Here is a 17383-nt window from a genome sequence, read left to right on the forward strand (position 1 = left end):
AGTTATGTGAGTGTATTTCCTGTATATAATAAAATAATAATGTGTGTTATGTTGTGTAGGTGCCGGTAGTTATGTGAGTGTATTTCCTGTATATAATAAAATAATAATGTGTGTTACGTTGTGTAGGTGCTGGTAGTTATGTAATAAAATAATAATGTGTGTTATGTTGTGTAGGTGCCGGTAGTTATGTGAGTGTATTTCCTGTATGTAATAAAATAACAATGTGTGTTATGTTGTGTAGGTGCCAGTAGTTATGTGAGTGTATTTTCTGTATGTAATAAAATAATGTGTGTTACGTTGTGTAGGTGCCGGTAGTTATGTGAGTGTATTTCCTGTATGTAATAAAATAATAATGTGTGTTACGTTGTGTAGGTGCCGGTAGTTATGTGAGTGTATTTCCTGTATGTAATAAAATAATAATGTGTGTTATGTTGTGTAGGTGCCGGTAGTTATGTGAGTGTATTTCCTGTATGTAATAAAATAATAATGTGTGTTATGTTGTGTAGGTGCCGGTAGTTATGTGAGTGTATTTCCTGTATGTAATAAAATAATAACGTGTGTTATGTTGTGTAGGTGCCGGTAGTTATGTGAGTGTATTTCCTGTATGTAATAAAATAATAATGTGTGTTACGTTGTGTAGGTGCCGGTAGTTATGTGAGTGTATTTCCTGTATGTAATAAAATAATAATGTGTGTTATGTTGTGTAGGTGCCGGTAGTTATGTGAGTGTATTTCCTGTATGTAATAAAATAATAATGTGTGTTATGTTGTGTAGGTGCCGGTAGTTATGTGAGTGTATTTCCTGTATGTAATAAAATAATAACGTGTGTTATGTTGTGTAGGTGCCGGTAGTTATGTGAGTGTATTTCCTGTATATAATAAAATAATAACGTGTGTTACATTGTGTAGGTGCCGTTAGTTATGTGAGTGTATTTCCTGTATATAATAAAATAATAATGTGTGTTACATTGTGTAGATGCCGGTAGTTATATAATAAAATAATAATGTGTGTTATGTTGTGTAGGTGCCGGTAGTTATGTGAGTGTATTTCCTGTATGTAATAAAATAATAATGTGTGTTACGTTGTGTAGGTGCCGGTAGTTATGTGAGTGTATTTCCTGTATATAATAAAATAATAATGTGTGTTATGTTGTGTAGGTGCCGGTAGTTATGTGAGTGTATTTCCTGTATATAATAAAATAATAATGTGTGTTATGTTGTGTAGGTGCCGGTAGTTATGTGAGTGTATTTCCTGTATGTAATAAAATAATAATGTGTGTTATGTTGTGTAGGTGCTGGTAGTTATGTAATAAAATAATAACGTGTGTTATGTTGTGTAGGTGCCGGTAGTTATGTGAGTGTATTTCCTGTATGTAATAAAATAATAATGTGTGTTATGTTGTGTAGGTGCTGGTAGTTATGTAATAAAATAATAATGTGTGTTATGTTGTGTAGGTGCTGGTAGTTATGTAATAAAATAATAATGTGTGTTATGTTGTGTAGGTGCCGGTAGTTATGTGAGTGTATTTCCTGTATGTAATAAAATAATAATGTGTGTTATGTTGTGTAGGTGCCGGTAGTTATGTTAGTGTATTTCCTGTATGTAATAAAATAATAATGTATGTTATGTTGTGTAGGTGCCGGTAGTTATGTAATAAAATAATAATGTGTGTTACGTTGTGTAGGTGCCGGTAGTTATGTAATAAAATAATAATGTGTGTTACGTTGTGTAGGTGCCGGTAGTTATGTAACAAAATAATAATGTGTGTTATGTTGTGTAGGTGCCGGTAGTTATGTAATAAAATAATAATGTGTGTGTTATGTTGTGTAGGTGCCGGTAGTTATGTAATAAAATAATAATGTGTGTTATGTTGTGTAGGTGCTGGTAGTTATGTAATAAAATAATAATGTGTGTGTTATGTTGTGTAGGTGCCGGTAGTTATGTGAGTGTATTTCCTGTATATAATAAAATAATAATGTGTGTTATGTTGTGTAGGTGCCGGTAGTTATGTGAGTGTATTTCCTGTATGTAATAAAATAATAATGTGTGTTATGTTGTGTAGGTGCTGGTAGTTATGTAATAAAATAATAATGTGTTATGTTGTGTAGGTGCCGGTAGTTATGTGAGTGTATTTCCTGTATGTAATAAAATAATAATGTGTGTTATGTTGTGTAGGTGCCGGTAGTTATGTAATAAAATAATAATGTGTTATGTTGTGTAGGTGCCGGTAGTTATGTAATAAAATAATAATGTGTTATGTTGTGTAGGTGCCGGTAGTTATGTGAGTGTATTTCCTGTATGTAATAAAATAATAATGTGTGTTACATTGTGTAGGTGCCGGTAGTTATGTGAGTGTATTTCCTATTTATAATAAAATAATAATGTGTGTTATGTTGTGTAGGTGCCGGTAGTTGTGTAATAAAATAATAATGTGTGTTACGTGGTGTAGGTGCAGGTAGTTATGTGAGTGTATTTCCTGTATGTAATAAAATAATAATGTGTGTTACATTGTGTAGGTGCCGGTAGTTATGTGAGTGTATTTCCTATTTATAATAAAATAATAATGTGTGTTATGTTGTGTAGGTGCCGGTAGTTGTGTAATAAAATAATAATGTGTGTTACGTGGTGTAGGTGCAGGTAGTTATGTGAGTGTATTTCCTGTATGTAATAAAATAATAATGTGTGTTACGTTGTGTAGGTGCCGGTAGTTATGTAATAAAATAACAATGTGTGTTATGTTGTGTAGGTGCTGGTAGTTATGTAATAAAATAATAATGTGTGTTACGTTGTGTAGGTGCCGGTAGTTATGTGAGTGTATTTCCTGTATATAATAAAATAATAATGTGTGTTACGTTGTGTAGGTGCCGGTAGTTATGTGAGTGTATTTCCTGTATGTAATAAAATAATAATGTGTGTTACGTTGTGTAGATGCCGGTAGTTATGTGAGTGTATTTCCTGTATGTAATAAAATAATGTGTGTTACATTGTGTAGGTGCCGGTAGTTATGTAATAAAATAATAATGTGTGTTACACTCACATAACTACCGGCACCTAAACAACGTAACACACATTATTATTTTATTACATACAGGAAATACACTCACATAACTACCGGCACCTACACAACGTAACACACATTATTATTTTATTACATACAGGAAATACACTCACATAACTACCGGCACCTACACAACATAACACACTATTATTTTATTACATACAGGAAATACACTCACATAACTACCGGCACCTACACAACGTAACACACACATTAATATTTTATTACATACAGGAAATACACTCACATAACTACCGGCACCTACACAACATAACACACATTATTATTTTATTATATAACTACCGGCATCTACACAATGTAACACACATTATTATTTTATTACATACAGGAAATACACTCACATAACTACCGGCACCTACACAACATAACACATTATTATTTTATTACATACAGGAAATACACTCACATAACTACCGGCACCTACACAACATAACACATTATTATTTTATTACATAACTACCGGCACCTACACAACATAACACATTATTATTTTATTACACAACTACCGGCACCTACACAACATAACACACATTATTATTTTATTACATACAGGAAATACACTCACATAACTACCGGCACCTACACAACATAACACACTATTATTTTATTACATACAGGAAATACACTCACATAACTACCGGCACCTACACAACATAACACACTATTATTTTATTACATACAGGAAATACACTCACATAACTACCTGCACCTACACCACGTAACACACATTATTATTTTATTACACAACTACCGGCACCTACACAACATAACACACATTATTATTTTATTACATAACTACCGGCACCTACACAACATAACACACATTATTATTTTATTACATAACTACCGGCACCTACACAACATAACACACATTATTATTTTATTACATACAGGAAATACACTCACATAACTACCGGCACCTACACAACATAACACACATTATTATTTTATTACATAACTACCGGCACCTACACAACATAACACACATTATTATTTTATTACATAACTACCGGCACCTACACAACATAACACACATTATTATTTTATTACATACAGGAAATACACTCACATAACTACCGGCACCTACACAACATAACACACTATTATTTTATTACATACAGGAAATACACTCACATAACTACCGGCACCTACACAACATAACACACATTATTATTTTATTACATAACTACCGGCACCTACACAACGTAACACACACATTAATATTTTATTACATACAGGAAATACACTCACATAACTACCGGCACCTACACAACATAACACTATTATTTTATTACATACAGGAAATACACTCACATAACTACCGGCACCTACACAACGTAACACATTATTATTTTATTACATACAGGAAATACACTCACATAACTACCGGCACCTACACAACGTATTTCCTGAATGTAATAAAATAATAATGTGTGTTATGTTGTGTAGGTGCCGATAGTTATGTAATAAAATAATAATGTGTGTTACTTTGCGTGGGTGCCAGTAGTTATGTAATAAAATAACAATGTGTGTTACGTTGTGTAGGTGCCGGTAGTTATGTAATAAAATAACAATGTGTGTTACGTTGTGTAGGTGCCGGTAGTTATGTAATAAAATAACAATGTGTGTTACGTTGTGTAGGTGCCGGTAGTTATGCGAGTGTATTTCCTGTATATAATAAAATAATAACGTGTGTTATGTTGTGTAGGTGCCGGTAGTTATGTGAGTGTATTTCCTGTATATAATAAAATAATAATGTGTGTTATGTTGTGTAGGTGCCGGTAGTTATGTGAGTGTATTTCCTGTATGTAATAAAATATTAATGTGCGTTACATTGTGTAGGTGCCGGTAGTTATGTGAGTGTATTTCCTGTATGTAATAAAATATTAATGTGCGTTACGTTGTGTAGGTGCTGGTAGTTATGTGAGTGTATTTCCTGTATGTAATAAAATAATAATGTGTGTTATGTTGTGTAGGTGCTGGTAGTTATGTAATAAAATAATAATGTGTGTTACGTTGTGTAGGTGCCGGTAGTTATGTAACAAAATAATAATGTGTGTTAGGTTGTGTAGGTGCCAGTAGGTATGTAACAAAATAATAATGTGTGTTACGTTGTGTAGGTGCCGGTAGTTATGTAATAAAATAATAATGTGTGTTACGTTGTGTAGGTGCCGGTAGTTATGTTAGTGTATTTCCTGTATGTAATAAAATAATAATGTGTGTTATGTTGTGTAGGTGCCGGTAGTTATGTGAGTGTATTTCCTGTATGTAATAAAATAATAATGTGTGTTATGTTGTGTAGGTGCCGGTAGTTATGTGAGTGTATTTCCTGTATGTAATAAAATAATAATGTGTGTTACGTTGTGTAGTTGCCGGTAGTTATGTGAGTGTATTTCCTGTATGTAATAAAATAATAATGTGTGTTATGTTGTGTAGGTGCCGGTAGTTATGTGAGTGTATTTCCTGTATGTAATAAAATAATAATGTGTGTTACGTTGTGTAGGTGCCGGTAGTTATGTGAGTGTATTTCCTGTATGTAATAAAATAATAATGTGTGTTATGTTGTGTAGGTGCCGGTAGTTATGTGAGTGTATTTCCTGTATGTAATAAAATAATAATGTGTGTTACATTGTGTAGGTGCCGGTAGTTATGTGAGTGTATTTCCTATTTATAATAAAATAATAATGTGTGTTACATTGTGTAGGTGCCGGTAGTTATGTGAGTGTATTTCCTATTTATAATAAAATAATAATGTGTGTTATGTTGTGTAGGTGCCGGTAGTTATGTAATAAAATAATAATGTGTGTTACGTTATGTAGGTGCCGGTAGTTATGTAATAAAATAATAATGTGTGTTATGTTGTGTAGGTGCCGGTAGTTATGTGAGTGTATTTCCTGTATGTAATAAAATAATAATGTGTGTTACGTTGTGTAGGTGCCGGTAGTTATGTAATAAAATAATAATGTGTGTTATGTTGTGTAGGTGCCGGTAGTTATGTAATAAAATAATAATGTGTGTTACGTTGTGTAGGTGCCGGTAGTTATGTAACAAAATAATAATGTGTGTTACATTATGTAGGTGCCGGCAGTTATGTAATAAAATAATAATGTGTGTTACATTATGTAGGTGCCGGTAGTTATGGGAGTGTATTTCCTGTATGTAATAAAATAATAATGTGTGTTACGTTGTGTAGGTGCCGGTAGTTATGTAACAAAATAATAATGTGTGTTACGTTGTGTAGGTGCCGGTAGTTATGTAATAAAATAATAATGTGTTATGTTGTGTAGGTGCCGGTAGTTATGTGAGTGTATTTCCTGTATGTAATAAAATAATGTGTGTTACGTTGTGTAGGTGCCGGTAGTTATGTGAGTGTATTTCCTGTATGTAATAAAATAATAATGTATGTTACGTTGTGTAGGTGCCGGTAGTTATGTAATAAAATAATAATGTGTGTTACGTTGTGTAGGTGCCGGTAGTTATGTAATAAAATAATAATGTGTGTTACGTTGTGTAGGTGCCGGTAGTTATGTTAGTGTATTTCCTGTATGTAATAAAATAATAATGTATGTTATGTTGTGTAGGTGCCGGTAGTTATGTAATAAAATAATAATGTGTGTTACGTTGTGTAGGTGCCGGTAGTTATGTTAGTGTATTTCCTGTATGTAATAAAATAATAATGTGTGTGTTATGTTGTGTAGGTGCCGGTAGTTATGTAATAAAATAATAATGTGTGTTACGTTGTGTAGGTGCTGGTAGTTATGTAATAAAATAATAATGTGTGTTATGTTGTGTAGGTGCCGGTAGTTATGTGAGTGTATTTCCTGTATGTAATAAAATAATAATGTGTGTTACGTTGTGTAGGTGCCGGTAGTTATGTAATAAAATAATAATGTGTGTTACGTTGTGTAGGTGCCGGTAGTTATGTAATAAAATAATAATAGTGTGTTACGTTGTGTAGGTGCCGGTAGTTATGTGAGTGTATTTCCTGTATGTAATAAAATAATAATGTGTGTTATGTTGTGTAGGTGCCGGTAGTTATGTGAGTGTATTTCCTGTATGTAATAAAATAATAATGTGTGTGTTATGTTGTGTAGGTGCCGGTAGTTATGTAATAAAATAATATTGTGTTATGTTGTGTAGGTGCCGGTAGTTATGTGAGTGTATTTCCTGTATGATAATGGCTTCTGCTAGTTCATCTGTCTCTGGTTGTTGATACCTTTGTAAGACGGTGTAAGCTTTTTGGGGTACATGCAAGCCGTCAGGGTTATTTCACTGTCACAACTTGCTGTCTCCAGATTTGGTATTGGAATTTCTGGAGGCTCAAAGGTAATATTCACTGTCACATTCAGTAGAGGCTGGGACCTGTGTGTGAGGTATAAAGTGAGAAATGCTTCACAGTGAATTCTTAGATGGGCACCGTCTTTTGCCCACTTACCTATGCAGGGTTACATGGCCCCAGGAGCCAACTGCAATGTCCGCCAATCCGTCTTCTGTCATATCCAGCACTCCATGAATAGAGAGGCCAAAGCCTTGCCGTCCTGAGGGGCCTACTAGCCGCTGAAGAGATACCGAGATGAGTCACAGGTTATATAAGTAATAGTATTTATACTTATGTTCTGTCAGGTTCTGAGACGGCTCTGTTCTGTCAGGTGCTGTCACTGTACTGAGACGGCTCTGTTCTGTCAGGTGCTGTCACTGTACTGAGACGGCTCTGTTCTGTCAGGTGCTGTCACTGTACTGAGACGGCTCTGTTCTGTCAGGTGCTGTCACTGTACTGAGACGGCTCTGTTCTGTCAGGTGCTGTCACTGTACTGAGACGGCTCTGTTCTGTCAGGTGCTGTCACTGTACTGAGACCGCTCTGTTCTGTCAGGTGCTGTCACTGTACTGAGACCGCTCTGTTCTGTCAGGTGCTGTCACTGTGCTTAGACTGTTCTGTCAGGTGCTGTCACTGTACTGAGACCGCTCTGTTCTGTCAGGCGCTGTCACTGTGCTTAGACTGTTCTGTCAGGTGCTCTCACTGTACTGAGACTGCTCTGTTCTGTCAGATGCTGTCACTGTGCTTAGACTGTTCTGTCAGGTGCTGTCTGTACTGAGACTGCTCTGTTCTGTCAGGTGCTGTCACTGTGCTGAGACTGCTCTGTTCTGTCAGGTGCGGTCACTGTGCTGAGACTGCTCTGTTCTGTCAGGTGCTGTCACTGTACTGAGACCGCTCTGTTCGGTCAGGTGCTGTCACTGTACTGAGACCGCTCTGTTCGGTCAGGTGCTGTCACTGTACTGAGACCGCTCTGTTCGGTCAGGTGCTGTCACTGTACTGAGACCGCTCTGTTCGGTCAGGTGCTGTCACTGTACTGAGACCGCTCTGTTCGGTCAGGTGCTGAGACCACTCTGTTCTGTCAGGTGCTGTCACTGTACTGAGACCGCTCTGTTCTGTCAGGTGCTGTCACTGTACTGAGACCGCTCTGTTCTGTCAGGTGCTGTCACTGTACTGAGACCGCTCTGTTCTGTCAGGTGCTGTCACTGTACTGAGACCGCTCTGTTCTGTCAGGTGCTGAGACCACTCTGTTCTGTCAGGTGCTGTCACTGTACTGAGACCGCTCTGTTCGGTCAGGTGCTGTCACTGTACTGAGACCGCTCTGTTCTGTCAGGTGCTGTCACTGTACTGAGACCGCTCTGTTCTGTCAGGTGCTGAGACCACTCTGTTCTGTCACTGTACTGAGACCGCTCTGTTCGGTCAGGTGCTGTCACTGTACTGAGACCGCTCTGTTCGGTCAGGTGCTGTCACTGTACTGAGACCGCTCTGTTCGGTCAGGTGCTGTCACTGTACTGAGACCGCTCTGTTCGGTCAGGTGCTGTCACTGTACTGAGACCGCTCTGTTCGGTCAGGTGCTGTCACTGTACTGAGACCTCTCTGTTCGGTCAGGTGCTGTCACTGTACTGAGACCGCTCTGTTCGGTCAGGTGCTGTCACTGTGCTTAGGTTTCACCTGGATATAGGGTTCTTTCAGTCCTGAGAGGTCTCCTCTGTAGATATAAACTGCTCCCCTCCCTTCTGCTTCGCACGGAGCTCCCACAGCCACTTCTCTGAGACCATCACCATCTAAATCTCCCAGTGTTGCAAGTGAAGACCCAAACTGTGAGAAACCATCGTCTGGCTCCCCATGGAGAGTGGTAGAACAGGAGAGGGAATCCTTAAAAACAAAAGTGAGTGTTTGAGAGTTGTCCAGAGACATGAGAACCTCACGTGACACTTCTCTCACCTTACCGTACAGACAGACAGACATATGAGAACCTCACGTGACACTTCTCTCACCTTACCGTACAGACAGACAGACATATGAGAACCTCACGTGACACTTCTCTCACCTTACTGTACAGACAGACAGACATATGAGAACCTCACGTGACACTTCTCTCACCTTACCGTACAGACAGACAGACATAGGAGAACCTCACGTGACACTTCTCTCACCTTACCGTACAGACAGACATATGAGAACCTCACGTGACACTTCTCTCACCTTACTGTACAGACAGACAGACATATGAGAACCTCACGTGACACTTCTCTCACCTTACCGTACAGACAGACAGACATATGAGAACCTCACGTGACACTTCTCTCACCTTACCGTACAGACAGACAGACATATGAGAACCTCACGTGACACTTCTCTCACCTTACTGTACAGACAGACATATGAGAACCTCACGTGACACTTCTCTCACCTTACCGTACAGACAGACAGACATATGGGAACCTCACGTGACACTTCTCTCACCTTACTGTACAGACAGACAGACATATGGGAACCTCACGTGACACTTCTCTCACCTTACCGTACAGACAGACAGACATATGAGAACCTCACGTGACACTTCTCTCACCTTACCGTACAGACAGACAGACATATGAGAACCTCACGTGACACTTCTCTCACCTTACCGTACAGACAGACAGACATATGAGAACCTCACGTGACACTTCTTCCACCTTACCGTACAGACAGACAGACATATGAGAACCTCACGTGACACGTCTCTCACCTTACTGTACAGACAGACAGACATATGAGAACCTCACGTGACACTTCTCTCACCTTACCGTACAGACAGACAGACATATGAGAATCTCACGTGACACGTCTCTCACCTTACTGTACAGACAGACAGACATATGAGAACCTCACGTGACACTTCTCTCACCTTACTGTACAGACAGACAGACAGACATATGAGAACCTCACGTGACACTTCTCTCACCTTACTGTACAGACAGACAGACATATGAGAACCTCACGTGACACTTCTCTCACCTTACTGTACAGACAGACAGACATATGAGAACCTCACGTGACACTTCTCTCACCTTACCGTACAGACAGACAGACATATGAGAACCTCACGTGACACTTCTCTCACCTTACTGTACAGACAGACAGACATATGAGAACCTCACGTGACAATTCTCTCACCTTACCGTACAGACAGACAGACATATGAGAACCTCACGTGACACTTCTCTCACCTTACCGTACAGACAGACAGACATATGAGAACCTCACGTGACACGTCTCTCACCTTACTGTACAGACAGACAGACAGACATATGGGAACCTCACGTGACACTTCTCTCACCTTACCGTACAGACAGACAGACATATGAGAACCTCACGTGACACTTCTCTCACCTTACTGTACAGACAGACAGACATATGAGAACCTCACGTGACACTTCTCTCACCTTACTGTACAGACAGACAGACATATGAGAACCTCACGTGACACGTCTCTCACCTTACTGTACAGACAGACAGACATATGAGAACCTCACGTGACACTTCTCTCACCTTACTGTACAGACAGACAGACATATGAGAACCTCACGTGACACTTCTCTCACCTTACCGTACAGACAGACAGACATATGAGAACCTCACGTGACACTTCTCTCACCTTACCGTACAGACAGACATATGAGAACCTCACGTGACACTTCTCTCACCTTACTGTACAGACAGACAGACATATGAGAACCTCACGTGACACTTCTCTCACCTTATTGTACAGACAGACATATGAGAACCTCACGTGACACTTCTCTCCCCTTACCGTACAGACAGACAGACATATGAGAACCTCACGTGACACTTCTCTCACCTTACCGTACAGACAGACAGACATATGAGAACCTCACGTGACACTTCTCTCACCTTACCGTACAGACAGACAGACATATGAGAACCTCACGTGACACTTCTCTCACCTTACCGTACAGACAGACATATGAGAACCTCACGTGACACTTCTCTCACCTTACCGTACAGACAGACATATGAGAACCTCACGTGACACGTCTCTCACCTTACTGTACAGACAGACAGACATCTGAGAACCTCACATGACACTTCTCTCACCTTACCGTACAGACAGACAGACATATGAGAACCTCACGTGACACTTCTCTCACCTTACCGTACAGACAGACAGACATATGAGAACCTCACGTGACACTTCTCTCACCTTACTGTACAGACAGACAGACATATGAGAACCTCATGTGACACTTCTCTCACCTTACTGTACAGACAGACAGACATATGAGAACCTCACGTGACACTTCTCTCACCTTACCGTACAGACAGACATATGAGAACCTCACGTGACACTTCTCTCACCTTACCGTACAGACACAGACATATGAGAACCTCACGTGACACTTCTCTCACCTTACTGTACAGACAGACAGACATAGGAGAACCTCACGTGACACGTCTCTCAACTTACCGTACAGACAGACAGACATATGAGAACCTCACGTGACACTTCTCTCACCTTACTGTACAGACAGACAGACATATGAGAACCTCACGTGACACTTCTCTCACCTTACTGTACAGACAGACAGACATATGAGAACCTCACGTGACACTTCTCTCACCTTACTGTACAGACAGACAGACATATGAGAACCTCACGTGACACTTCTCTCACCTTACTGTACAGACAGACAGACATATGAGAACCTCACGTGACACTTCTCTCACCTTACTGTACAGACAGACAGACATATGGGAACCTCACGTGACACTTCTCTCACCTTATTGTACAGACAGACAGACATCTGAGAACCTCACATGACACTTCTCTCACCTTACCGTACAGACAGACAGACATATGAGAACCTCATGTGACACTTCTCTCACCTTACTGTACAGACAGACAGACATATGAGAACCTCACGTGACACTTCTCTCACCTTACTGTACAGACAGACAGACATCTGAGAACCTCACATGACACTTCTCTCACCTTACCGTACAGACAGACAGACATATGAGAACCTCACGTGACACTTCTCTCACCTTACTGTACAGACACACAGACATATGAGAACCTCACGTGACACTTCTCTCACCTTACTGTACAGACAGACAGACATATGAGAACCTCACGTGACACTTCTCTCACCTTACTGTACAGACAGACAGACATCTGAGAACCTCACGTGACACTTCTCTCACCTTACCGTACAGACAGACAGACATATGAGAACCTCACGTGACACTTCTCTCACCTTACTGTACAGACAGACAGACATCTGAGAACCTCACATGACACTTCTCTCACCTTACCGTACAGACAGACAGACATATGAGAACCTCACGTGACACTTCTCTCACCTTACTGTACAGACAGACAGACATATGAGAACCTCACGTGACACTTCTCTCACCTTACTGTACAGACAGACAGACATATGAGAACCTCACGTGACACTTCTCTCACCTTACTGTACAGACAGACAGACATATGAGAACCTCACGTGACACTTCTCTCACCTTACTGTACAGACAGACAGACATATGAGAACCTCACGTGACACTTCTCTCACCTTACTGTACAGACAGACAGACATATGAGAACCTCACGTGACACTTCTCTCACCTTACTGTACAGACAGACATATGAGAACCTCACGTGACACTTCTCTCACCTTACCGTACAGACAGACATAGGAGAACCTCACGTGACACTTCTCTCACCTTACTGTACAGACAGACAGACATATGAGAACCTCACGTGACACTTCTCTCACCTTACTGTACAGACAGACAGACATATGAGAACCTCACGTGACACTTCTCTCACCTTACTGTACAGACAGACAGACATATGAGAACCTCACGTGACACTTCTCTCACCTTACTGTACAGACAGACAGACATATGAGAACCTCACGTGACACTTCTCTCACCTTACCGTACAGACAGACAGACATATGACAACCTCACGTGACACTTCTCTCACCTTACTGTACAGACACACAGACATATGAGAACCTCACGTGACACTTCTCTCACCTTACTGTACAGACAGACAGACATATGAGAACCTCACGTGACACTTCTCTCACCTTACTGTACAGACAGACAGACATATGAGAACCTCACGTGACACTTCTCTCACCTTACTGTACAGACACACAGACATATGAGAACCTCACGTGACACTTCTCTCACCTTACTGTACAGACAGACAGACATATGGGAACCTCACGTGACACTTCTCTCACCTTACTGTACAGACAGACAGACATCTGAGAACCTCACGTGACACTTCTCTCACCTTACTGTACAGACAGACAGACATATGAGAACCTCACGTGACACTTCTCTCACCTTACTGTACAGACAGACAGACATATGAGAACCTCACGTGACACTTCTCTCACCTTACTGTACAGACAGACAGACATCTGAGAACCTCACGTGACACTTCTCTCACCTTACTGTACAGACAGACAGACATCTGAGAACCTCACGTGACACTTCTCTCACCTTACTGTACAGACAGACAGACATATGAGAACCTCACGTGACACGTCTCTCACCTTAATGTACAGACAGACAGACAGACATATGAGAACCTCACGTGACACTTCTCTCACCTTACTGTACAGACAGACAGACATATGAGAACCTCACGTGACACTTCTCTCACCTTACTGTACAGACAGACATATGAGAACCTCACGTGACACTTCTCTCACCTTACCGTACAGACAGACATAGGAGAACCTCACGTGACACTTCTCTCACCTTACCGTACAGACAGACAGACATATGAGAACTTCACGTGACACTTCTCTCACCTTACCGTACAGACAGACAGACATATGAGAACCTCACGTGACACTTCTCTCACCTTACCGTACAGACAGACAGACATATGAGAACCTCACGTGACACTTCTCTCACCTTACCGTACAGACAGACAGACATATGAGAACCTCACGTGACACTTCTCTCACCTTACTGTACAGACAGACAGACATATGAGAACCTCACGTGACACTTCTCTCACCTTACTGTACAGACAGATATATGAGAACCTCACGTGACACTTCTCTCACCTTACCGTACAGACAGACATAGGAGAACCTCACGTGACACTTCTCTCACCTTACCGTACAGACAGACATAGGAGAACCTCACGTGACACTTCTCTCACCTTACCGTACAGACAGACATATGAGAACCTCACGTGACACTTCTCTCACCTTACCGTACAGACAGACATAGGAGAACCTCACGTGACACTTCTCTCACCTTACCGTACAGACAGACATATGAGAACCTCACGTGACACTTCTCTCACCTTACCGTACAGACAGACATAGGAGAACCTCACGTGACACTTCTCTCACCTTACCGTACAGACAGACATAGGAGAACCTCACGTGACACTTCTCTCACCTTACCGTACAGACAGACATATGAGAACCTCACGTGACACTTCTCTCACCTTACCGTACAGACAGACATAGGAGAACCTCACGTGACACTTCTCTCACCTTACTGTACAGACAGACAGACATATGAGAACCTCACGTGACCCTTCTCTCACCTTACCGTACAGACAGACATATGAGAACCTCACGTGACACTTCTCTCACCTTATCGTACAGACAGACATATGAGAACCTCACGTGACACTTCTCTCACCTTACCGTACAGACAGACATATGAGAACCTCACGTGACCCTTCTCTCACCTTACCGTACAGACAGACATAGGAGAACCTCACGTGACACTTCTCTCACCTTACTGTACAGACAGACAGACATATGAGAACCTCACGTGACACTTCTCTCACCTTACTGTACAGACAGACAGACATATGAGAACCTCACGTGACACTTCTCTCACCTTACCGTACAGACAGACATATGAGAACCTCACGTGACACTTCTCTCACCTTACCGTACAGACAGACATATGAGAACCTCACGTGACACTTCTCTCACCTTACCGTACAGACAGACATATGAGAACCTCACGTGACACTTCTCTCACCTTACCGTACAGACAGACATAGGAGAACCTCACGTGACACTTCTCTCACCTTACCGTACAGACAGACATATGAGAACCTCACGTGACACTTCTCTCACCTTACTGTACAGACAGACAGACATATGAGAACCTCACGTGACACTTCTCTCACCTTACTGTACAGACAGACAGACATATGAGAACCTCACGTGACCCTTCTCTCACCTTACCGTACAGACAGACATATGAGAACCTCACGTGACACTTCTCTCACCTTACCGTACAGACAGACATATGAGAACCTCACGTGACACTTCTCTCACCTTACTGTACAGACAGACATATGAGAACCTCACGTGACACGTCTCTCACCTTACCGTACAGACAGACATAGGAGAACCTCACGTGACACTTCTCTCACCTTACTGTACAGACAGACAGACATATGAGAACCTCACGTGACACTTCTCTCACCTTACTGTACAGACAGACAGACATCTGAGAACCTCACGTGACACTTCTCTCACCTTACTGTACAGACAGACAGACATATGAGAACCTCACGTGACACGTCTCTCACCTTAATGTACAGACAGACAGACAGACATATGAGAACCTCACGTGACACTTCTCTCACCTTACTGTACAGACAGACAGACATATGAGAACCTCACGTGACACTTCTCTCACCTTACCGTACAGACAGACATATGAGAACCTCACGTGACACTTCTCTCACCTTACCGTACAGACAGACATAGGAGAACCTCACGTGACACTTCTCTCACCTTACCGTACAGACAGACATATGAGAACCTCACGTGACACTTCTCTCACCTTACTGTACAGACAGACAGACATATGAGAACCTCACGTGACACTTCTCTCACCTTACTGTACAGACAGACATATGAGAACCTCACGTGACACTTCTCTCACCTTACCGTACAGACAGACATAGGAGAACCTCACGTGACACTTCTCTCACCTTACCGTACAGACAGACATATGAGAACCTCACGTGACACTTCTCTCACCTTACCGTACAGACAGACATAGGAGAACCTCACGTGACACTTCTCTCACCTTACCGTACAGACAGACATAGGAGAACCTCACGTGACACTTCTCTCACCTTACCGTACAGACAGACATATGAGAACCTCACGTGACACTTCTCTCACCTTACTGTACAGACAGACAGACATATGAGAACCTCACGTGACACTTCTCTCACCTTACTGTACAGACAGACAGACATATGAGAACCTCACGTGACACTTCTCTCACCTTACCGTACAGACAGACATAGGAGAACCTCACGTGACACTTCTCTCACCTTACCGTACAGACAGACATATGAGAACCTCACGTGACACTTCTCTCACCTTACTGTACAGACAGATATATGAGAACCTCACGTGACACGTCTCTCACCTTACTGTACAGACAGACATAGGAGAACCTCACGTGACACGTCTCTCACCTTACCGTACAGACAGACATAGGAGAACCTCACGTGACACTTCTCTCACCTTACCGTACAGACAGACATATGAGAACCTCACGTGACACGTCTCTCACCTTACTGTACAGACAGACAGACATATGAGAACCTCACGTGACACTTCTCTCACCTTACTGTACAGACAGACATATGAGAACCTCACGTGACACTTCTCTCACCTTACCGTACAGACAGACATATGAGAACCTCACGTGACACTTCTCTCACCTTACTGTACAGACAGACATATGAGAACCTCACGTGACACGTCTCTCACCTTACCGTACAGACAGACATAGGAGAACCTCACGTGACACTTCTCTCACCTTACTGTACAGACAGACAGACATCTGAGAACCTCACGTGACACTTCTCTCACCTTACTGTACAGACAGACAGACATCTGAGAACCTCACGTGACACTTCTCTCACCTTACCGTACAGACAGACATATGAGAACCT

At 41.4% G+C, this 17383-nt stretch overlaps 1 protein-coding gene across 1 annotated transcript in view; it reads right to left on the bottom strand.

Moving 5' to 3' along the window:
- ITGAL (integrin subunit alpha L) overlaps window positions 1-17383 on the bottom strand; it is a 450284-nt gene that overhangs the window by 151441 nt on the left and 281460 nt on the right. The window contains exons 14-16 of the mRNA XM_053695200.1: window positions 9064-9267; window positions 7515-7636; window positions 7296-7441 (exon numbers count right to left, since the gene is read on the bottom strand). Coding sequence (XP_053551175.1) covers window positions 7296-7441; window positions 7515-7636; window positions 9064-9267 — 472 coding nt within the window. The remainder of the gene's footprint in view (window positions 1-7295; window positions 7442-7514; window positions 7637-9063; window positions 9268-17383) is intronic.

The sequence above is a fragment of the Bombina bombina genome, chromosome 11 (genome assembly GCF_027579735.1).
Source record: "Bombina bombina isolate aBomBom1 chromosome 11, aBomBom1.pri, whole genome shotgun sequence".
In the NCBI taxonomy this organism is placed as follows: Eukaryota; Metazoa; Chordata; class Amphibia; order Anura; family Bombinatoridae; genus Bombina; species Bombina bombina.